The sequence below is a fragment of the Neophocaena asiaeorientalis genome, unplaced genomic scaffold (assembly GCF_003031525.2).
Source record: "Neophocaena asiaeorientalis asiaeorientalis breed wild unplaced genomic scaffold, Neophocaena_asiaeorientalis_V1.1 scaffold59, whole genome shotgun sequence".
Lineage (NCBI taxonomy): Eukaryota > Metazoa > Chordata > Mammalia > Artiodactyla > Phocoenidae > Neophocaena > Neophocaena asiaeorientalis.
In genome coordinates, this window is record NW_020174268.1 from 12723861 (window position 1) to 12750017 (window position 26157).

Sequence of the window (26157 nt, forward strand, 5' to 3'; positions counted from 1 at the left end):
TTTTTTTGGTCACCCCATGCAGCTTGCGGGATCTTGGTTCACAAGCTGGGAGTCGGGCCGAAGCTCCTGCGGTGGGAGCTCTGAGTCCAAACCACTGGACTAACAGAGAACCTCAGACCCCAGGGAATATTCATCAGAGTAAGCTCTCACGGAGATCTTCATTTCAGCACCAAGACCCAGCTCTACCCAACAGCCTACAAACTCCAGTGTTGGAAGCCTCAGGCCAAACAACCAGTAAGACAGGAACACAATCCAACTCATAAAAAAAAAGAGTAAAAAATAAAAAGGAGAGAGAGACAGCAAAAAGTATGTCACAGACGAAGGAGCAAGGTAAAAACCTACAAGATGAAATAAATGAAGAGGAAATAGGCAATCTTCCAGAAAAAGAATTCAGAGTAATGATAGTAAAGATGATCCAGAATCTCAGAAACAGAATGGAGGCACGGATTGAGAAAATACAAGAAATGTTTAACAAAGATCTAGAAGAACTAAAGAACAAACCAGAGATGGACAACACAATAACTGAAATGAAAAATATACTAAAAGGAATCAATAACAGAATAACTGAGGCAGAAGAACAAATAAGCGAGCTGGAAGACAAAATAGTGGAAATAACTGCTGAGGAGCACAATAAAGAAAAAAGAATGAAAAGAATTGAAGACAATCTCAGAGACCTCTGGGACAACGCTGAGCGCACCAACATTTGAATTACAGGGGTCTCAGAAGAAGAAGAAGAAAGGGTCTGAGAAAACAGATGAAGAGATTATAGTTGAAAACTTCCCTAACATGGGAAAGGAAACAGTCACCCAAGTCCAGGAAGCACAGAAAGTCCCATACAGGATAAACCCTAGGAAAAACACACCAAGACACATATTAATCAAACTAATCAAACTAACAAAAATTGAATTCAGAGAAAAAATATTAAAAGCAGCAAGGAAAAACCAAAAAATAATATACAAAGAAATCCCCATAAGGTTATCAGCTGATTTTTCAGCAGAAACTCTGCAGGCCAGAAGGGAGTGGCAGGATATACTTGAGGTGATAAAACAGAAAAACCTACAACCAAGATTACTCTACCCAGCAAGGATCTCATTCAGATTCGACAGCGAAATCAAAAGCTTTTCAGACAAGCAAAAGCTAAGAGAATTCACCACCACCAAACCAGCTTTAGAAAAAATGCTAAAGACACTTCTCTAGGTAGGAAACACAAGAAAAAAACACACAAAAACAATCAAGAAAATGGTAATAGGAACATACATATCAATAATAACCTTGAATGTAAATGGATTAAATGCCCCAACCAAAAGACACAGACTGGCTGAATGGATACAAAAACAAGACCCATATATATGCTGTCTACAAGAAACCCACTTCAGTCCTAGGGACACATAAGGACTGAAAGTGAAGGGATGGGAAAATATATTCCATGCAAATGGAAATCAAAAGAAAGCTGGAGTAGTAATACTCATATCAGAAAAAATAGACTTTAAAATAAAGACTGTTACAAGAGATAAGGAGGGACACTACATAATGATCAAAGAATCAATCTAAGAAGAAGATATAACAATTATAAATGTTTATGCACCCAACATAGGAGCATCTCAATATATAAGGCAAATGCTAACAACTACGAAAGGAGAAATCAACACAGTAACACAATAATAGTAGGGGACTTTAACACCCCACTTACACCAATGGACAGATCATCCAAACAGAAAATAAATAAGGCAACACAAGCTTTAAATGACACAATAGACCAGATAGATTTAATTGATACTTATAGAACATTGCACCCAACAGTGGAAGAAAACACTTTCTTCTCAAGTGCGCACAGAACACTCTTCAGGATAGATCACATCTTGGGTCACAAATCAAGCCTCGGAAAAATTTAAGAAAACTGAAATTGTATCAAGCATCTCTTCTGACCACAATACCCTGAGAAAACCATAATTCAAAAAGAGACATGTACCACAATGCCCAGTTCACTGCAGCACTATTCTGCCCAGTTCACTGCAGCACTATTTACAATAGCCAGGACATGGAAGCAACCTAAATGTCCATCAACAGATGAACGGATAAAGAAGATGTGGCTCATATACACAATGGAATATTATTCAGCCATAAAAAGAAACGAAATTGAGTTATTTGTAGTGAGGTGGATGGACCTAGAGTCTGTCATACAGGTGAAGTAAGTCAGAAAGAGAAAAACAAATACCGTATGCTAATGTATGTATATGGAATCTAAAAAAAAAAATAGTAGTGATGAACCCAGTGGCAGGCCAGGAATAAAGATGTAGACACAGAGAATGGATTTGAGGACACGGGGTGGGAGGGGGAATCTGGGGCGAAGTGAGAGTAGCATCGACTTATATACACTACTGAATGCAAAATAGATAACTAGTGGGAAGCAGCAGCATAGCACAGGGAGATCAGATCGGTGCTTTGCAATGACGTAGAGGGGTGGGATAGGGAGGATGGGAGGGAGGCTCAAGAGGGAGGGGATATGGGGTCATGTGTATGCATGTGGCTGATTCACTTTGCTGTACAACAGAAACTAACACAGTATTGTGAAGCAATTATAATCCAATAAAGATCTATTAATTAAAAAAAAAAGAAAATTAGTGTTTCAATGGGAGACAAATAATGTTACACAAGAGAGAAAAATTCATCTATAAATTGCTTGTAAGCTTTTTCTTTTGGTCCCATGGGACTAATTCAAACAATACAATGATGTCAGCAGTTAAAAGTGTCTTAGAATTTCCATAATAAACTCTTATTTGCAAGGATCCTTATCCTGAATATTAAAATTATTTATGAATTATGTTCTTTTTCCTTAAACTTAATTATAACTTAACAGACTAAATAATTTAATTATTTAATTTTTTTAAACTCTGGTTTAAACATATTTTTTAAATATTTCAAGGCTTAAACTTTATTCTGTGTTAAATATCACTGGCTATCTCTCAAATGTGTTTTACTTGGATATAAAAAGGCAATGTAATTTCATTAAATGTCACATAAAATATCAATAATATTTCAAACAAACATAATTATTTTTTTGATAAAAGGATAATTACTACAATGAAATGAATGTGAGTTCTGTTACTGAACTGATACAGTAAGTTTTTCATTTAAAATGGCCTATATATTTTATACGTTTCTAGATGTGAAAATATGTGTTTTTCTAATTCAGTATTATAAGTATATATCTTTTCAAAGCATTTAAAAGGCTGAGTACTTTATTCTGTCTTGAATATGCTCATAGATCTTTCACATACATAAAATGTCTGCACAGTCCCTCAGGATTGACCTTACCTGATATTGTTTGTTCTGCAACACCCCACAAAAACAAAACCCCACAAAGGGCCTCATGGCCCTTCCCCTAATCTTTTCCAGGCTTCTCCTCAACTACTGGAAAAGGGATAAAATAAATATTTACACTTTTTATTTTACTCAAGTTTCATCAAAGTCATTTTATTGGAGTGTTTTACAGAATAATACTTTGTAGGAAACAGCTGTCCTGTGTTAAAGCCTATAGATGCCTCCATGAGTAACTTCCTAAAATACATGTCTAATTTTGAATTTTCATCTGACGCATTTAGACATAAATTTTATAAAACAAATGTAAATAGTTCGGTTTGTACTTATTATTTTTCTATTATTTTGCTTCAATCAAGAGGCAATAAATCATTCAAAGGAAAAATACTTCAAAATATCTTTTTGGGAAAAGAGAGTTTCATCACAGATGACATATTTTCTTATGGGATCCAAATAAATATAATTATCTATCTATCTATCTATCTATCCATCCATCCATCCTACCTACCAAACTATCTACCTACCTATCAATCAATTATTCACCTATCTATACCTACCTACTTAACCTATGTATAAATTGATAAGGTTGTAAGTTTGTTATCCTTTTAAAGATTGAGCAAATAATGCAATGTCAATACCACTTGGATTTAGTAAATAAATAAGGTAGAATTCTGGTAAAAAACTAAAATTGCACTTAATGAAATTTATACATTTATTTTGCAAACTTTTTCAATTTTTATTATAACCACCACAGCAATAATTGGTTTCATTTTCTCTTAAACAGTAGGCATTTAGACATAGCCACCTCTATGCTTTTTAGGGATTCCCATACGAAATTTATAACTGAAAGTTTAGTGTTTGCTATTAGATTTGTTGTTCTTTTGTCCTTGTGAGTTTGTGTGTTACAAGTTGACAATCTAACAGATAAGCAGAAAATGATGCAGAGAACAACGCAAAATTAAAAAGTAATTCTACCTCTATAACACATTATTATAATTCAATTTCTAAAACTGCTATAAAGCTTATATAGCTTGTAAAAAGTACTATTTTCAATATACAATTGATGGAAAATTACACGTGTAACATTACCATGTCTATATGAAATACTATTGAATTTACTGAAGAAACGATGTTGAGGGTTTTCTCTACCCTGTCATTCAATTTACTTGTTTTGAATACCAAAGAGAGACAATTGTCTCAGCTTTAAGTACCACAAAAAGCTTTGTTTTCCTGATAAACTGTTATTTTATTATATGGAACAAAAATCCTGACAGATCCTTATGGAGATTTACATTATTAAAGGCTCTGAGAAATATTATTGTAAACAGCATTGCTTAATTTTGTTCACTCCAGTGTTTGTCTATCTCTGTATCTATTTATCTATCTATTTTTATTAGAACCTCATTCTTCCTTTTGTTTTCTTGTTAACATGCTATAGAACTAGTGTCCATTAAACGGTACTTTGAAAACTTCTGGTTAGAATCATTATAGTATATATTTTTGAGTGCCAACTTTTTCTTTGGTTTCATTTTCCTATTTTCTTTCCCTTTCTGTTCTCTTAGCCTTTATCCATCAATGTTTTTCTATTTCATGAAACCTTACAAGCTTTATCAGTGCTTTCATATGGAACAGATATATATATTAAATAAAATAGGTAAAAGTGAACAACAAAAATTATTTAAATAAAAAATACTTATTGGGTAAATGGTACTATATGAGACACTAAAAGGACTCTAGAGAATTTAAAATCTGAGCATAGAGTTGATTTCAGTAAATAAATAAAACATAAATATGGATTCACCTGAAGTATGGTCAATGCCATTAAAATAGATTAGAAATTATAAGAATAAAAAGGGTTTTCAAGGGAAAATCAGAGGTCCAAATAAATCAATATTAATAAAACTGAATTCTAGTATACCAAAAAAACTTGAAAATGCTTATGATATTCATGGCATTAGGATTCTATTTATACATTAAAAAATGTTCAAGAGGTCACTATTGTTGCTACAACTGCTAATACTACTAGGTATAAGATAATGCCTTCACATCCATTTTCTGGACTGATTTTCAAAAGTCTCTGGGGTGGACACAGCATTCCATCATGAACCTGATTTCATGACAAGGAGACGGGTGCCTGGGTCTCTACTCTTTCCACAACACTGCATTGCTTTTTCATTGCTAAATATGAAATTCTGATCCTGATGTCATTTTTTTTTTCTTCTATAGCTGCCTATGAGATTCCTCATCCATCATGGATCCTCAGAAATGGAACGAACCTTACAGGCCTAGTAATCCAACTCCCTTACATTATAGATGAAGATAATGAAGGAAAGTCCAATCAAGATCACATTGGTGGCTGATTGCTGTACAGTTTACAAAACCAGCTGAAGCGTTGTGCTAGACAGCGTGAAGCTGGGTACAGCTGACGGATTTGTTTGGTTTCTGAGTATTGCTTTAATTATTAGCTCAACACTCAACACATCTGAGCTTCTAACATATCTAGGTTATCTTCTTATCTTTCATTATAATAACTGAGGGCTTGGAAATCCTTAGAAGAAGCTTCAAGACTTCTTGCCTTTCTTGTTTTGTCAGTCATGAGCTACATAATATCATTCTTAAAATTCTAGGCTATGACAAAATAGAAATCATACCTATAGACCCTTCTGTGCTCAAGTGAATTCCCTGCCTCTCTCTTATCTGACCGGGGGAGTTCCAAATCATTCTTCTGGAAGCAGCTCAAATTTCATCTGTGAAGCCCTACATGTTACCACCTGGTAACAGTTAGGCAAGTTTATAACTTCTTTTACCCAGAAGATACGCTCTTCAAGGGAATGCCCTATGTTTTATTCATCCCTGCACCCTCAGTACCTAATACAGTACCCTGGCTCTTTTTAGATGCATCGTATATCCTGAATGAATGAAGACAAATTGATCTGATTGTACAATAGTTTAGATTTCCATATAGAAATTTTAGACAAAATTTTTAGGCATAATCAAAAGACAACATAATAGTGAAATATTTATAGCACATATGATAAAAAGCTAGTTTCCTTTACAAAAAACAAACTCTTAAAAATCAGTAAAAACCAAGGAATGATCCAATTAAATGAGCAAATGAGATGAACAGGCAATTCACAGAAAAATGAATGAAATGTATGTAGGAAAAATATCACCAGCTCATACAATGTAATGGTACCTCTTCTTTTTCTCTTCAGCATCCATTATTCCTTCTTCCTCTGTGAACCACTCCTTCCCTATTCTTGGTCTACCTGGTTCAGATGGGCTGACTCTATTACCAGACCTTTTGGGTAGTCATGTGATCCAGACCTGTCAATCGGCATATTCTATCTATATGGCCAGTAAGATTGGTACAGAAATGAGCACATGGTTCAAGTTATTCCAATGAAACTTTGCTGAAACTACCTGGGAAAGAAGGATTTTCTGTTTCTGTTACAAAGGCATCACTGCTATAACACAGAGAAGCCAGACTGAGAATGATGCCAATGCAGAAAAGTAGCAGATATGTTGCATCCCACAACACTGGGGAGCCCTTAGATCCAGTTTACCTGAACTGACCCATCTCTGTATTTCTCAGTGATATAAGCCAAAACAACTTTATATTTTAAAGTCAGTTTAAGTTGATTTTCTATTATTTGGAACCAAAGATCAGAAGTACACTGGCAATTCTTAAAATGTCAAACAAAAATTATTTTTATTCATTAGGCTGTCAAAAATTATTGTTTCGTAATACTCGTTGGCCAGGGTATAACAAACACGCTATCTCATAATACGGTTGGTAGGAATATAATTGGTATAAATTTCTTGTGGGGAAAACTGGTAATACTTTTAAAAATATGCACATGCTTTGTTTGGATCTAGTAATTCCACTCTGAGGAATTTATAATATGGAGAGAATAAGATGCAGGATAGTTTTCACAGAACTGCTTGAAATGGCAAAAAACCAAGCAAACTAAAACTGGAAGTAGTCTAAATTTCCAATAAAGGAGTAGTTACACGATGACACACCCACACTGCTGTATATTATGCAGCTAATCAAAAAGGCTGATTAGAAAAAATTCCAAGACACATTAATTGCGTCAGAAATTATGCCTATAATTATACCCTAAAATAAGATAAACAAGGTCACTGTTCTCATGAAGTTTGCGTTTAAATGTAGGTGTGTATTTGTGCATTTTGAGAATGTGTGTGTATGGGTGTGTGTATGTTTCTGTCTGTCTGTAGAGACAGAGACAGACAAAATATAAATAAGCAATTTGGAAACTATCAGCGATAAGTGCTCTGTTGACAATTACAACAGAGTAATAGGATAGCAGCGACTGTGTGGAAAGGGAGGGCATCTCTCAAGAACCCCTGAGCAGGGACATGAATGACCGGAAGAAGCCAGTCATAAGAAATTTTGGGGTGAGAGAATTCAAGATGGAGGACGAGCTAGTGCAAAGGCTCAAAGGGGGGCGTGATGGTGTGTTCAAGGAACAGAAAGAAAAGCAGTGTGACTGAAGTGTAACAGACGAGAGGAAGAGTTTATGAGATGAGGTGAGAAAGTGGGTAGAGGCATATCATACGGCTTTGTAGACCAGAGCGATGAAACGTATTTTATGGTAAGTGCAGTGGAAAGTCACTGAGCGGTTTTAAGCAGGAGAGAAACAAGGTTTGAGTTAGGCTTTACAAAGGTACCTCCAATGGTTCTGTGGAGAATGGATTAGAGATAATATTAAATTATCATGACTAGTACTAGGATTGAAAAAAGCCAGTTGCAAAACCAGCATCATTTAGCATTATCAATGTTTCTCTAAAAATCCTATAGAGTGTATATGTAATATATTTTTGCTTAAATAGTCAGAGAAAAATTTTTGCAGAATATATGTGAAACTATAATAATAGTTGCCTCTGGGGAGTGAGAATAGTGGAAATCTTTAGTTTTCCATCACCTGTTTTTACTATTTGGTTTATCCCGTGTATAGAATTTTAGATGGCTTTTTAAATTATATGACCCAGGAATATCTTTCAAATGTGAACATTTTAACTTTCATAAATTTTAATAAGTTATGGTAACTTTATATTTCAGCTAGCAAACAATAAATATCATATACTTCCAAATATAAATTCCTGTTATCAATCTTCACTGATATTTGAATTGCCATATATCAAACATTTAAAATAAGTTAAATGACAACATGAGGTAAAAAAGACAAATGTAGAAGATGAGATATTCTACAGGAGAGCTGGCATGGTTTCTTTAATAAGTCACTATCATGAAAAAAAAAAAGGGTAGTGGTTAGAAACTATTCTAACCTAAAAGACGTTTAAGAGACATAACAATCAAACATACTATGTGGTCATGGGACTTATACAGCAAAGGAAACCACCGACAAAATGAAAAGATAACCTACGGGATGGGAGAAAATATCTGCAACTGATATGACCGAGGGGTTAATACCCAATGTATACAAAAAGCTCATACAATTCAATATTAAAACAAACAACCCAATTAAAAAACAGGCAAAAGACCTGAATAGAGATTTTTTTCCGAAAAACACATACAGATGGCCAACAGGCACATGACAAGACGCTCAACGTCATTAATCATCAGAGAAATATGAATCAAAACCAAAATGAGGGACTCCCCCAGTGGTGCAGTGGTTAAGAATCTGCCTGCCAATGTAGGGGGACACGGGTTCAAGCCCTGGTCTGGGAAGATCCCACACGCCGCGGAGCACATAAGCCCATGCACCACAACTACTGAGCCTGCGCTCCAGAGCCTGTGAGCTGCAACTACTGAAGCCCACATCCCACAACTACTGAAGCCCACGTGCCACAACTACTGAAACCTGCGCACGTAGAGTCCGTGCTCTGCAGCAAGAGAAGCCACTGCAATGAGAAGCCCGCACACTGCAACTAAGCCCCCGCTTACCGCAGCTAGAGAAAGCCTGCAGGCAGCAACAAAGACCCAAAGTAGCCAAAAATATATAAATAAATAATCAATTAATTTTGAAAAAGAAAAAAACACAGTGAGTTATTACCTCACAGCTATCAGAATGGCCATCATCAAAAACACCACACACATAATAATTGTTGGTGAGGATGTGGAGAAAAGGGAACCCTCGTGCACTGTTGGTGGGAATGTAAATTGATACAGCCACTATGGAGAACAGTATGGAGGTTCCTCAAAAAACTAAAAACAGAACTAACATACGATTTAGCAATTCTACTTCTGGGTAGAATTTGAAGAAAACAAAAACACTAATTCAAAAAGATACATGTACCTCAATGTTCATAGGAGCACTATTTATAATAGCCAAGATATGAAAGCAACCTAAGTGGTCCATCAAGAGATGAATGGATAAACAGGATGTGAGATATATATATATATACATATATACTCACACATATATATTGCATATATATATACACACATATACATACACATATATATATCACATATATACACACATATATACATATATATATATATACATACACACACACACAAACACACACGCAATAAAGTACTACTCAGCCATAAAAAGAATGAAAATTTCATCATTTGCAACAACATGGATGAACCTGGAGGGTATTATGCTTAGTGAAATAAGCCAGACAGAAAAAGACAAATACTGTATAATATCACTTATTTGTGGAATCTAAAAAATAAAACAAATGAATAAAACACAACAGAAGCAGACTTATAGACATAAAGAACAAATTAGTGGTTACCAGTAAGGAGAGGGAAGTGGGGAGGAACAAAATAGAAGTAGGGGATTAAGAGGTATAAAATAAACTACAGGATATATTGTACAGCACAGAGAATATAGCAGTATTTTATAGTAACTTTAAATGGAATTAATCTGTAAAAATTTTGAAACACGATTTGTACATCTGCAACTAATATAATATTGTATATCAACTATACTTCAATTTAAAAAAGGACAAGAAAAAATAAATTGCTTATTTCAAAAAAAATGTACTGTGTGGTCCTTGACTGAATCCTGGCTTGAACAAACTAATTTTTTAAAGACATATGGTAGGCAACTGGGAAAACCTGATTATGGGCACAGTGTTACACAATATTAGGGAATTACCATAAGTTTTGTTAGGTGTGATGATGGTATTCTGGTAATGTAGGAAAATGTATTTTTCATACTAAAGGATTTAGGGATAAAGTATGGTATCTTTAATTCACCTTAAAGCACTTCAGTAAAACAACAAAAAAAAGCTAAAATGTTGGTAATTGTAACATCTAGGCACTGGGTATTAATTATTGTTGGTACTTTTCTTTTGAAAAATTTTATAATAAAAAGTCAAAATAACATAAAAATTGAATGTAAAAACAAAGAAAAATCATTCAAATTTTAAAACATATGGTGCTTATGTTTTAGGTTGTTCTTATTGATAAGAATCCTTTTAATTTGGAAATTTATGTTTGTAAAATGTGTGAACATTTTGTTCTCTTAAATAGATTAAATCTCCCCTTTGCAACTTTATGCACACTATTAATTTGCTTAACGTGGCCTTCCATCATCAGGTGAACTTCAGCTAGTCACAACACAGTTTCCACATACATTCTTAAGAAATGGAGCCTGAAGTAAAGAAGCATTAGTAAAAGGAAGTGTAGGAATTATATTTTGTTGGCTATAATTGAGTGTATTTCTTTTAATACTTTTTCATAGGATGAATAAACACAATTAATTATACTATGAAGAAAGATAAATTTTGAGCCAAAGTTGCATTTTGATTAGCAAAATTTATGAGCACGTTAGTATGTATATCAGTTCCACATAGAACCAAAATCTCTGGAGGTAGAGTGGCTCACTCCATGCATTCCTGTTGCCTCTGCTCATATCCGACATGACTATCCTTAGTGTACGACGTTTAGGAAAGGTGGAGGGCACCTAGGAGACAACTTAATCACTAGGCTTTTTTTTTAAAAAAAGTATATTCTACCTAATGATTGTAGAGAAATAATAGGTAAGAAATGAAAGGAAATAGAACCTATGTAACTAGTGCAATTCATCATAGGGTTGTGGGGATAAAATGAGAAAATCTATGTACAATGCTTAACACGATGCCTCGCATGTAATAATGCATGTCAAATGTTGGCTATTATTGTTATCATTAACCCAGAAAAATTCCTAAGAAAATTAGTTTTAAATATCTTAGTGAAAAGTAACCATTTTTACATAGAAACAATGGAGGTATAAATAAAATAAAGTATATTTACAAAAAAACAATGGAGGTCTAAATAAAATAAAGTATCTTAAATCTTCATTTGTCAGTTCTAAAAGCTTTCTAAGTGTTAAGTAGTAGGATAATGATAAGCCTATAAATTAGTTTCAAGATCATCACTGCTGAATATTCCGCTTCAGCTGGGAAGCAAGGTTAAAGGAAACTGACTTTGGTCTAATTTTGCCACAATGATGCTATATTTTAGATGTGACATGTGGCGGGTAAAATAAAAGCATACAGGGCAGGCTCCCTTTTCCTTTCTATAGTAAACTAAAAATGACTGTAAACTCAGGGTATGGGCCAGTTCTTACTGTCTTTTTGTCTCCAGTGACTGGCACAGAGTAGCTGTGCAAAAAATGCTTATGTAATGAAAGAATAAGTGAGTGAATAAAATTATTAATTTAAATAAATCCAATTTTGAAATTGGTGCCCTTTTGCATATCCCCCCTCACAAATTATGCCCTCAGCTTGGATTATTCCATGAGTTTAAAACAGTATCCAGACTTTGCCAATTCATACCTTGTCTTAAAATAGCACTTATCCTTCAGCATTGCAATAGAAGCCAGCCTAACAAAACGATTTTCAAGTTGGGTTCTATGTTAAGGCGACCTTCAATGTATAGTTAGAAAAAAATTCATATTTGGCAGTAGGATTTTTGGCAGATGGTATATAATTGAATTTACACGTTCACATTTTTGTCTTCTAATAAGTTTTATATCATCAGAGTCAGCTACCAATACACTTAGTAGTTTTGCCCGTTCTTCACGTTTTGTTGTTAAAACTAAAGCATTAGGTAAATTATATACTAAAGCAAATAAAACGAATTTCATTTTAGATATTGTTAATTTATGATGAGAAAGAAAGGTAAAATGACTGTAGAAACTTGCATCGCATTGCCGAGTTGAGGTAAACCCTTTTCTACGTGGTGTGTAGGCGTTTGGCAGTATCAAGGGTGGACAGTTGAGAGTATTCACACTTCAGTGCATCCATTTGCATTATCACATTTCCAAGCCTCAAGGCATTATCACTTCCTTTTTCTAAGTGGCATAATAATTTGGGAAAATGGTTATGCTTATCATCATCTGTCAGTCAAACAACTCCTGTGTTAACAAAACATATTTTTTCCACTCAGTGAATGGGTGTGTGTGTGTGATGTCCTACGCTCATGTCAATATTAGTAAGACTTGGCTTTGTGATGAAACTATTTCACTTATCAGAGGGCATGACTGGGAAATAGGAAAATTCCATTTACACTTTAATGAGCAAGGGGCTGTGCTCCACGTCAAAGTCACGTAACCACTGTAATTTCAGAGTAAAGTTCATATGAGCGTATGTAAATAACTGAAGCAGTAGCATGTATCATGTTTTAAGATAGATTTCACCACAAAATCACATCTCCATGAGGAAAACCTGCATAAATTGGGGGAAAAATCTCTACACCCACTGGTGGTTGAGTACTGAAAAGATAAGTCAATGACAGATTGTTTCATTAGCTGTCCAGCATGTCAAACAATACATATGACCTCTAACCTGTACATGTAATGAATAAAACTTGAACTTGTGATGTCTAATCAAATGAGGGGTCTAATAAATTTTACTGATCAGGAAATTTCATTGCTCCTGTTCTCTTCAACTGTTCAGTTAAATGGGCGAAGGAAGGAGTAAGAATGTTATAAATATAATAAAATATTTCATCTAAATAAATTTCATCTAAATAAATATTTCATCTCCAGTTTCCATAAATGTTTAATTTAACTTCAGTAATTTGATGTTTAAGGTTTTGGTAACTTGGGAATTTAAAGAGATGAAAAAGCAATTATTTATTGCATGAAAAATATTTTATATTTTATTAAAAGTTGTTGCTTTTAATTTTATTAAAACAAAATTAAATTGATCTTTTTCACTAGATTTTTTTCAATCACACCAAAGGTGAACTGTCAACTGACAATTACGGAACTTTGTTTTGTAGCCCCCAGTCACTGAATGCCGCTGTGTGTTGGACAGTATACTAGATGCCTTACCTCCATTAGGCACAACAACTCTATTTTGTAAATACTATTGTGTTCAATTTAAAGAAGAGGAAACAGAAGTTCAGAGAGCTTAGGAAACATGCCTAAGTCTGTACAGCAGGTGAGAGAGCTACATTTGAACAGAGGTGACATTCTTTTCATGTTCTGTTTATTACCTCTCCTTTTTTTCCTCTCAATTTTAATAGATACACATAAAGAAAAACTGAAAAGGTTTGATAATTCTAGGATTAACCTTTCCCAGCATCCAATACAGAGAACAGAAACCTCCAGGATTCACCTTCCTCTGTAACTGAGAGCTGAATGCTTGCTGTAGCCCTGACTGTAGCAGGGACTTTGTGAAGAGCAAGAAAGCCATCTCCAGCTCATATCGCCATCCTGTCCATGGCATCGAAGTCCTAGGGAAAGTATGTCTGGGGCAGAGACATTATCTTTATTTACTTTGTTTCTCATTTTTGGTTCTTATCTGCATAATACTATAAAAATATTGCTACTAATTTTTCCAACATGCTTTTGTTAAGTATTAGATGCTGCTTAAAATGAAACAGAAAGCCATTGCTTTGTCAGTATTGTCAGAACGTTTTGGGGAAGTACGTAAGAAATGCATGTAACAGTTGAATTACGGACCTAGATCAGATATGGGAAGAAATAGATCCAGGAGTAGCTAGATGTTTAAAACCCTTATGTACCCCTCTCATTTGCTTCAGTGAAGCATCCAGGATTCCTCAAGAGACAGCTCCTTCCTTTGCACTGAGGGTGGATCTGGGTTTTATGAGACAAGCAATTCGTAGGAGAGGGGTTCTTTAAGAAAATGAGCATAAAACTATGAACATAAAATTAGGGGCAAGGGATAAAAAGAAGCCCCTGAAACCTGCGGGGCTTTGAAGTTTAAGCCTGATTAGCTTAATTTATTATGGTAAATTTATCTCTGACTCCATTGAATGTCATATATTATAATTATATGTATGTAATAAACAACCTACTGCCTATTGGTTTTTTCCCTTTATAACCAATGAACATTCCTTGACGGTCAGGACTCTGAAGTCCTCTTAGCACCTTGCAAAGTTCCTTTTACATAGTAGCTATGTGTATATAAACCTGTAATTTATTTGCTATTACCTAGATTATAGAAACTATAAAGAAGAAACTTTCAGATACAGTATATTTGACACTTTATAATAGTGAGTTGTTTGTTGCTCACCAACTAACCCCCGTTTCTTTCGGAAACAGGAATCCAAATTTCCTCCGGTCAACTCTTAGCCTAGTGCATGAGGAGACATTTTCCGGGATTTCTGGGAAAGGAAAGTTTCTTTTGTCTTCCATGTGAGCTACTTGGTGAGATGCTCTCTCTTTCTTTGGACAGTATGATGTGAGGTCTGGAACTGTTGCAGCCATTCTGCTCCTAAAAGGGGATTGCCGGGAGCTACTGGAGGCCATCCAGCAGAAGGTGAGTGTGAAGTCCACAGATGGGAAGGCAGAGAAGAACAATGGAAAGAACTTTGCTTGGTGGCATTATCTGCATCACCGGAAATAAATCTGACTGAAAACTAAACCTTCCTCTGAATTTTTTAGTTGTGAGAACCAATGATATTGATTTATTGTTCAAGCCAATTGCTCAAGCTGGGTTGTCTGAAATATTCATTCAAAAGTCCTGATATAACTAGAATTCATAAAGCTAATTTAATGCAGAGCTATAAAGAAAGAGAAGTACGGGCTTCCCTGGTGGCGCAGTGGTTGAGAGTCCGCCTGCCGATGCAGGGGACACGGGTTCGTGCTCCGGTCTGGGAAGATCCCACATGCCGCGGAGCGGCTGGGCCCTTGAGCCATGGCCGCTGGGCCTGCGCGTCCGGAGCCTGTGCTCCGCAATGGGAGGGGCCACAGCAGTGAGAGGCCCGCGTACCGCAAAAAAAAAAAAAGAAAAAAAAGAAAGAGAAGTAATCTTCAATTTGTTTAGGATTGTACATTTCTTAACTTCTTAACTTTTATGCAGTAAAGAATATAAAAATTATCTGGGGCTCCAAATGTTGTTTACTAAGACAAATTCTAGAATTACTCACTTAAAGGAATTATTACTTGGGTCCTAATCTCTGTTTAGGAAAAACTTCTTTTGTTATTGGAGATCTTTTAGAATGTTTCTGGTAATAACATCATTAAAATATTCCAAATCTTCCTTGAGTTTCTGAAGATTACCAAACTCTCCATTAAAAATTTCATTTGTAGTACTGGTTGTAACTACAAGAATTTCATGTGCTTCTCAATGGTCATCTCTTCTCTATAATACTGCATTATTAGCAGTTTTTCCTTCCAGTTATTATATTTCAAATGTCATTTTTCCCATTAGGCATATAATATGATATATTTTCATACATTAAAAACTTGTTTATTAATGATTTTTATCAGGACAGTCTCGGGTTTCTAGCCCATTTGTAAGAAGTTCCTATTAAGAAATTCAATGAAGCATGGGAACAAAGCAAGAGTAATTTATTAACACATCAAGAGGCTTTAATTTGCTACCATTTTCCTATCATGTTATTCTGACAGAAAATAAAGAACAAATTGCTAAAGCATGGAACATAGCAGAATTGGAAGAAAAGCTATCTATCTTTAGAGAACCATGGGTTCAAATGTTCACAACATGAAGGACTCTATGTTTGCAAAAGCACAGTTAGTATTCACGTTGCCTAATTTATTTAGGCTGTCTGTTTACCTCTTCTATTTATCTAACACTAAACAAAATTAGGAGAGCACATGTGGGTCAGAAAGGGAAAAGTTCTGCCAAAAGGCATACAGATTAAATAGATCAGCTTTAAAAACCTGAAGAATGTTTACATATTCTAGTTACTTTAGAAACAGTGACTTCCTCATTTCATTTATCTCATTTTTTCTACATGAATAAACTAAAAATCTATAATTACTAGCAAATATTTTACCATATGCCTTATATAATCTATATTAATCATAATGAAGGCCATATTTTCTTTGGTTGGGTCAGTGTTTCAAGAACATTTGAGTCCAAATGTCTTAGTGTACTTGAGCTTGCATATTCCAAGTTGCTACAGTCCCCACTATACCTACTGTCATAACGTAGGCCTCCCAGATTTCTGGTAACTATCTGGTTTTCATCTCAGCTCTGGACTGGACTTTTTCCAAGATGGCTCAGATATGTTTGTTTTATTAACTCCTGTACACTCTTCCCCCTAATACAGTGCTTGACATACAACAGCAAATCTGTGATAAATATTTGTTGACTGAATGAATGACTGAAAGAATGAACACATAAATGGAGGAAGAAGGGAACTTTGGTCTGTAGGCTTCCTTTCACCAAGATATCCCAGTTGATTTCAAAGAAAAAGGACCTTCTTCCCTGTTCTACAAATAATCTAAAATAGCTACAGTGGTAGTTAGCTCATGAGGTTTTAAGACTACGTATCATGCTACCTGAGAATCTACACTATACATGTTATTGTGTGTGTGTATATATATATATATATATATATATACATATATATATATATATAGTAGTGTCTAATACATAGTGCCTATTGAATTAATGTTAAATAAAACACATGTAGATAAGATTTTGTTAAAGAGCTAGTTTAACAGTTTTCACCTTCATATTGATAAGTTAGTTTGGTTTCTTTTTACACCCAAAGATTACACCTCAACCTTAGCAATTCATGTAAAAAATTCATACCATTCTAATTCCATTACAGATATAGCAGCATATATTTATGATCATTATTTAAAATTTGAAACACAATTCAAAGTATATAGCATATAGATGATTTACTACATTATATTTATATTCATAGCTAATGTTGATATGCTAGGTACTCTTCTAAGTTTTTTATACTTATTAACTCATCAAATCCTCATAACAACCCTACTATTATTGTCGCCATTATACAGGTGAGGAAACTAAGGCAAAGAGAAGTGAAATAGTTGTCTAAGGCCCCAAAGCGAGTAAGTGGCAGAATTAGGATCTAAACCCAGGCAGTCTAGCTCCAGAGTTCTTGTTCCTAACTGCTATTTATTGCCTTTCATGTAGTTCTCTATAAATATAGTACATTCTTATTTAATTTTTGAAGAAAATGATTTTATCTTATTTTTTAAATTTTAATAATTATATTATTATATAAAATAAGAGTAATTTTAATCTTATTTAATTTTGCTTCCAGAGGGCAAGCCTTATGAATTACAGTGCTTATATCTACCTAAGCCTGAATCCTTATTTGCACATAGTAAATGGTTAAAGATTTTTGTTCAGTTCAAATAACTGTTCACTGGAACAATTACTATATTTGCAACCATATTGAAATTCACTTGCTAGCATTTCTTTTTTTTTTTTAACCAGCTGTGTGACTCTCAGTAAGATGATGGCTAATTGATTCCTTAGGTCCCTTGAGTATCTATAATAGCATAGCTAAAATTAGCAATGAGCTAGCAAGTTTGATAAGGCAGTCACATAAAATATAAGAAATAGAGAGTGAATGACAGAGAAGAACATGCAAAAATTAGTATACAGCCTTCAAAAACAGGCTAAGAAGTATTCCACGTGTAATAATAGCTCATATTCATGAAGTGCTTCTATGTTCCAAGTACTACGTAACATTCTTTAAATGCACATGGCATTTGACCTTCGCAACTGTATGAGGTAGGACAGTATTATTCTCGTATTACAAATGGGGAGATTGAGGCTAAAAGAGAGTGGCTTCTGGTCACACAGCTAGTAAGCAGTGGCACAGAGAACTTCAACTTAGGTGGGTCTAGTTTTCAAAGGCAAGAAAAAAGGCAAGAGAAGGTGTGCTGAGTTAAAAACCATTTGTGGGATTAATTTTAAATTGCTTGCATTTCATGCTTCCCTGCCTTGCAGAACTTCTGCTGCCCTTGTTCATGAGCTCCTCAACTCTCCCCCAACCAAAAGTGTGTGCCTATATGCCTTTCGTGCTGCTGTGGCATGCTAAACCAGACAACTAAGGAGAATAGAAAAGGGAAGGAAATTCAGAGTGAATAGCCTGAGGCTTAATATGGCTAAAGTATTGATATAAACTTTAGGGCTTGGCTCTGATATTAGCTGAGGCTAGAGAAAAGCTTTTGGGCCTTAGTATCTAGTTTTCCACTGAATTTCAGAGTTTAGTATCCCACTTAGGTTTCTTCTCAACAAATGAGGCGAACTAACCAGAAATTCGCTTCTTATCCTTATCACCCATTGTGTATTTTTTTTCTTGCCATTTTTGGGCCAAATCTTCGCTCTTTTATCTTAACAGACCCTTGATAAATTATTGTGCCCTACTTTCTTTCCAGTATCAAGCTCCCCTACAGTATGTGTGTATGTATTATGGTCAAGATAACGTGTCTTATCACCTAAGAAATACACCACAGAAACTACTGGCCAAATTTTGTACTAATTTCAAGTTTCTCGCCTTGACCTTTAAAACCTAGGATATCTGAACAACCTCTTCTTACATATGCTCTTTCTCAAATATCCATTTCATTTTGCCATACTAGTACTGATTTATCTTCTTGTAGCTTAATTCCTATGCTAAGTATTGATGAAATTTAGATTCTGACTACAAAAACAGAAGACATTCAGGTTTACTTTCTTACAAACATTAATTAAACATATATACTCTGGTAGAAATGCTTTTAGAATATAGCCTTACAAAGAAAATTGACTTCTATATATTTAAAAGTTACCTTTGAAAGATCCCTGAAGTTTCCTGGAAGAGTCAAATCCAATTCTTCTGATTCATAGTTTGTTAATACCCATGGAAACACGGGGTATTGGTTCAGATCATTATATGTCCGTCCTAGTAAAGAAAAAGATAAATGAAAATCTGTATACACTAATTGCTTATCGAAGTGTTCCTGTCCTTCTAATACATGAGGCAACTATTGCATTGCAGAAGAAAAGTAACTCTTTTGTTTACTGAACTATGCCTTTATTCAATCAAAAGCACTTATAACAATGTGTTTCAAGTGAACTCACTCAATAATAATTAAGAAGTGAGTAACTAGAATTACTTTTTTATAATGTAACTTGTGGTAGTGATTGCTAGCTGTTTGTCATAATCAATGCCTCTCCTTCCTGGGCTAGACCACATTTCTCAGGCTCCCTTATTAGTAGCTGTGGCTGTGAGACTTAGTTCTAATCTACAGAATGTGAGCAGAGGTGGTATCTGCTACTTTCAGCCTTGGTCCTCTGCAGCTTGTTGCATGGGTGCTCCATGCTCCATCTCTCTTCTGCTGACTATGATGAAGATGCTATTGCCACCCTGGAAGCAGAGCCTGATAAGCTGGGGTCCCTGAAAGTGATCATGGAGGAGGTCACCTGCTGGTCTGCACACTTGCAGATTATGTGATGGTGTTCTACTCTAACTAGTATATATATCCAGAATTCTATTGCCAGTATACAGCATACTACATTGTGCTTCTATTAAGAATCAATGTAGAGGATTTGCAAGTTAACAGAAGTACCCTGAAGCCAGTACGAAAAAGCACCGAGGCAGATGTTATGCACATTTTTTTCACTCCCTTAAGTTCATGAATTTTCTTTTCATATTATGTTGTTTCACTTTAGTGGAGAGCTGCTGAATGTTAGGCTGAATTTTTTTTTTTTTTGCGGTATGCGGGCCTCTCACTGTTGTGGCCTCTCTCGTTGCGGAGCACAGGCACAGGCTATGGACACGCGGGCTCAGCGGCCATGGCTCACGGGCCCAGCCGCTCCGCGGCATGTGGGATCTTCCTGGACCGGGGCACGAACCCGTGTCCGCTGCATCGGCAGGCGGACTCTCAACCACTGCGCCACCAGGGAAGCCCTAGGCTGAATTTTGTTTGTTTGTTTTCGTTAGTTTTTGACAGAATGACTTAAGCATTTTAGGTAGGACACTGAAGCCCGTGGGACCGTGGCAAAGCTTAGGGAGAGCACAGGGCTGGCTTACCCTGATAAACTGACACTGAATAACATATGATCAGGTGAAATTAAGAGGAGCAGTATTAAAGAAACAGGGTCCAAAGAAAACTTCCGTTGGACAAGACTGTTTTTTGTAAAAATGCATTATGAACTGATCACAGGACTTTCTAAATTTCCATTCAAATCCATACAAAATAGCAATTTCCCTGATATTAGTGATATGATTTCATCTTGTGCTCCTTGTTGCACACCGTGTTAGCATAACAGTAGTACAGATATGCATACATTATCTTATTCGTCATCAAGAACTGAAATTAAATGATACCTACCTCTTGTAGCAACTGGTAACTGTGACTGTGAAATAAAAAAAAAACAAAAACAAAAAAACTCCCATAATCTGAGGAAGAACTAAATCTGCTACTATTATAAGCATGAAACCAAATTAATTAATTCACTCAGTAAACATTTTATTCGGTGACTATTTTATCTGTTTCTTATATGAATCTCTGCATTTTACAACACAATTACTTATTGTTTTAAATATGTAAACTAATGTGGGTGTATATTATAAATGTAGGCAATTGATAGAAAGCAGAATGTTGCTTCCACTCTGCATTTCCTGGAGCAAGGTGAGAGTAAGGTTAGGGCTTCCTCTTTGTTCTCTGCCACAGCACTGTTGCAGATGTGTTCTAGCTAATACTTGTCTGCCTCTCCACTAGTCCAAAAACTCCAGAATGTAGGGTTTGAGTTTAAAAAAAAAAAAAGCCTCTGTATATTGGCATATTTTGTTTGTCCGATAGATATTTGTTGAAAGAACGAATGCATATGTGATAAAAATGCGATAAAATGAGAGCCAAATTTTAAAAGATGAACAAACCATAAGCCAAATAAAAAAGGAAAATTGCAGGATAGTCTTGTTGGAGGAAGAGGACTATGCCAAGGCACAGAAGTACACACAAGAGAGAGTGGCCTTGTGAATGTGCGTGTTAAACCACCAGACGGAAATATCTGTGGCCGATGAATGCACCTGCTTTATGTTTGTAAGTCTACTGTGATGAAAAATAGTGATGAGAATTTGGAACCTTTTAACTACAGTCTTTTGTATATGAAAATAGACTGCTAAAGCAGTACCACTGTAAAATGCACAGTGTAAAATTCTAAAATTTTAAATTTATTACTGAGAGTTTATGTTAACCTAGGACACCTGATTACTCTCAGTGCTTTTTCTATGCATGTATATATACAGAGAGTCTAGACTAGCTGGGCAGAGCTATTTCTGGGATCGTAAGTAGGACCGTGGCATATTTAGTGCTCTGCCATTTTCTGGGTTACCATTCTACTTAAAAATCTATAGATTTTAATGAAAAAGAGGTCTTCCAATATATGTGTATTTTAAGAGAATAATTTGATGTTATTTATGTAACATTTTCTATTACTTATGTAAATCAATGGCTGAAAATTAGACATAATAACTGTTTTTAAATTTTCTGATGAAGTTTCATAACTTAAGGAAAAACTGTCAAACTAAAATAAATAAAAAGCCAATTTACATTAACTCAGTACTTAAATGTATCATATAAGTAGAAACAGCATAAAAATAGAGACTATACTTGAAGACACTAGCCTTTCACTAGAAATGATTTTCTAATTAAAGAAAAGATATAATGCTATTTTTGGAAAAAATACAAAGAAAGGAAGGTATCTTTAACATACACACACACACACACACACACACACAAATTGATTGCTGTCTACAGTCACAGATCATGGTAATTAATCTATCCTGCATTTTTTGTTAATTCACTTTTAATAATCTTTGGAAGATTCTTTAAAAATAAATGCTTAGAAAAATTTAGTAAGTTTTAAATTACTAAAGCTTTATAGCACATTTTAAATCTAACAAATACAATCAACTACATAAACAGATGTTCTGACAGTTACATTAAAACCTTTTTATATAAAACTTTCCACATAAAAGCTTTGCAACATGGACAGTTAATATATTATTTTTCATTTGAATTAAAAATTCACAATGTATTTAAAACTCACATGGATGAAGTTGGTACTCTGGGATTTTGCATTTATAAATTTTAGCCATGAATTAGCATTATTACTTTAATTATTTTACTGAACACCTTTGTGAAACGAAAAAAAAAAAAAAACCCTGTGTGTACCGAATTAACCAAAAAAGTGAAATATTTCCAAAATAATATCTGTTAAGTTCTGGCACATCTATGTACTTATTAATTTTTTTTAGGATAATTGAAATTTAGTAAATAACCTTGTGCTGTTATTTCCTTTTCCAGCAGTAATAGGTGCAGAATTTTTTTTACTAACTATGCTTCTAAGGACTTAACTTGGAAGATGAATATTAATTATCACAAGCCTATGACACTAATCTACTCAAACAATAAAAGTGAAGCACAGTAAATGAGATTTCAGAAACACTAGATATGTTTCTTCGTTTAAAAAAAAAACTTTTAATTAAACCATCCAATTTAATGTTTTTATATGGCACTTTAGTTTTGAAGGTAAAGTGATCTAGAGACAGCTGACAAAGAAATTATAACTGCAATTCCTTGGTGAAAATGTTAATGACAGCAAAATATTGTTTAATTAGATGATTGCAGCATCTGGATTAGCACTCTTTAAGAGCGATGTTCCTGTGCTTGTCTGCTTCTTCGCACTTTACAGACATTTTGTCATCTCTAGGTCATTAGGAAAGAATTTTTAATGATTTTTCTAGAAGCAAGCAGTTCAAGTTACATTTAATTAGATGACAATAATAAGCCCAACACATGCAGTAGCTAAATATATACATAATTAACCAGGGAGGGCTTGTACATCACAGAGTAAAAAAAGTAGAAAATGCTAAACAGGAGAAAAAGGTTGGGGTTGAGGAAGCTGTGCTGAATTCATTAGCCGATCATATGAAAAACAACTCAAAAACCTTTTAAAAAACCTCCCAAACCTAACGGGATCATTTACACTAAGCTATGTTAGCAGTCAACGTGCTATTTTTTTTTTTAATGTAAGAATGCCAGATTTTAAGTCATGTTCATAGTATTATCTAATAAGGCATAAAATAGGCATAGGCTGTATCTTTTGGAACACAATAAACAGAAATGAGGTCAACTCTGGAAATTAGAGGCTGAACCCACATTTTTAGTTAAACTCTATGCATCACTAAAAATCTTCCAAAACTTAATGTTCTTCAAAAATTAAGAAAACAAAACCCAATTGTTTCAAAATAGTTAAATTATACCACAGTACTAAGCTAGACTTTCATGCAGTTTTTAAGATCATGATTTCAAATACTATTTAATGAGATGGAAAAAGAAGAATGAACGTGTATGTGTAGCAGATTCCCAAAGATTACCACACACAGAAAAAGAAAAAAACAGAAAAATCACCAAAACGTTAATTATGCTATTTATGGCTAGTCTTCAAGTAATTAAAATTTTAAATTACACTTTTCTATATTTCCACTTTTCTATAATGAGTATTTATTAAATATATAAATATAACAAAAGAAAGGCCATGAAAAAATTTATGGGCCTTTAGGTGTCCTTTCAAAACAGTATGTTTTCTGAATATTTGACAAGCTTCTTTTACTATGTAAAGTATCTTTACAAAACTTACATATAGGATAATGTGTTTATTTATATGCAATTATATATGTCACAGGAGGGTCTAAAAATCTACATACTGTATTGTATTAATACTAGGACACTGCTGTTGTATGCTTTATAGAGAGTCTTATTTTTAAAAGCAATTAAAAAGGAGAAAAGACAAATTGGCCAAGTATGAGAGACCTCAAGAAATGGAGAACAAGAAATGGGTCATAAAATGTATTTCACATTTCATGTTAAAAGAATATTTTGGAGAAAAATGTACATCTGAGAGGGTAAGAAAGTTACTAGAATATTTTTATTGAAAATGTGAATTTATTAAGTCACATTGACCTATATTTTTAAAAACCAGAAGCCAGAAGCCAGAAAGGGTTGCTTCATCTTCTCAATCAGATTCTATTCTATAACTCTTCTCTTTAATCCAGGAAATTTAAAGCATCCCTCATCCAGCAATTCTAGTGAATTCACATAATCATAAAATCATGCAAACACAGAGCATAAATATCAAGTCAGTTCAGTTTGATGAACATTTAGCCAGCAAAACTTTGACCTCACAATCTTACTGGAAAGAAGAGATACAGACATAAAATCCAAGGACGCATTATCTAAGTACCAACATGGGTGGCATAGACAGCGCTATAGAAGGTGTGAACGCTACGGGAGATTAAGACAATTATCGTAAGGTAAATCTTTTAAGAATATATGTGTGAGGAGGTGGTTCTCAAAGTGCAAACCTTGGACCAGTGGCATCAGCATCACCTAGGTACGTTAGAAATACAAATTCTTGAGGCCCACCCTAAACCTACTGTATCAGAACCTGTTGGTTTCAGCAAGCCCTCCAGGTGATTCTGAGAACCACTCTAACCTAGATGGGGGGATGGTGGTTGTGTCACCCATGTCGTGGCTGGTGGCCTTCTCCAGGATTATCCAGGAGTTGCCATGATCAGAAGAAAGCTCTTTCATGCAAGGTCGTGTCTCCTTTCCAGGAGTCTGCATCCAATGACTGCAAAGTGGAGGTAATGAAGGCCTGGCCGCCTTGTCTCAGGGCAAGACACCTCTGAAGGGATCTGCTGAGGCCTTTGCTGCAATTACTCTGGGGTTCATTTTTCTCCTTCTGCCTGCTTCTACTTTCTTCACTCCCCTCACAGATGTTGATCCCAAGGACACTCTCCAATAAACTTCCTGCAAGCAAATCTCTGCCTCAGACTCTTTCTCTGGATCTGAGACCTAGGTGAACACAGTACTAGGGTCTACATTAGAGATGATAATTCCAGGCCCAGATCTAGTACTAGAATATGCCTGTGGACAAAAGTCATGATGGTAAATAAACTTCAAAAGTTCTTCTGATGAAATATAAATTAAAAATGCCTAAAAATCGTTAATTGTTTCAGTCTTAAAAGTAGTTACAGATTAAGGCCAATGATTGGAGGTGAAATTGAATGGTGCCATGATATCCTGAGGCAGTATGGTATAGTAAGTGAGTGAAGCTCTACAACCAAACTACCTACATTAGAATCCTGATTTCTTCACTTACTAGCTCTGTGACTTGGGCGAGTTATTTACTTCTCTGCACCTCATTTCCTCATTGGTGAAATGGGGATAGGAACTCTGGGGTTATTGTTAGGATTAAATGAGTAAATACACATAAAACACTTAGAACCATATTTGCAACACTGTAAACTGCTCAGTAAACATTAACCATTATTTGCCATTTTTTTCTGAATGTTGATATTAATATTAAAGAACTGTATCAAAAAGAAATGATAAAACTAAACAAATAATAAAAAGGTTTTTCCTGAATCTTGATATTAAGAATAATTAAAGAGGGCTTCCCTGGTGGCGCAGTGGTTGAGAGTCCACTTGCCAATGCAGGGGACATGGGTCCGTGCCCCGGTTCGGGAAGATCCCACATGCCGCGGAGCAGCTGGGCCCGTGAGCCATGGCCGCTGAGCCTGCGTGTCCGGAGCCTGTGCTCCGCAGCGGGAGAGGCCACAACAGTGAGAGGCCCGCGTACCGCAAAAAA

The 26157-nt window shown here is 35.0% G+C and overlaps 1 protein-coding gene across 2 annotated transcripts in view; it reads right to left on the reverse strand.

The window, feature by feature from the left end:
• Nucleotides 1–26157, reverse strand: part of NBEA (neurobeachin) — a 609882-nt gene that overhangs the window by 79764 nt on the left and 503961 nt on the right. For both annotated transcript variants that reach the window (XM_024755508.1, XM_024755505.1), the window contains one exon: nt 19287–19399. In XM_024755508.1, coding sequence (XP_024611276.1) covers nt 19287–19399 — 113 coding nt within the window. The remainder of the gene's footprint in view (nt 1–19286; nt 19400–26157) is intronic.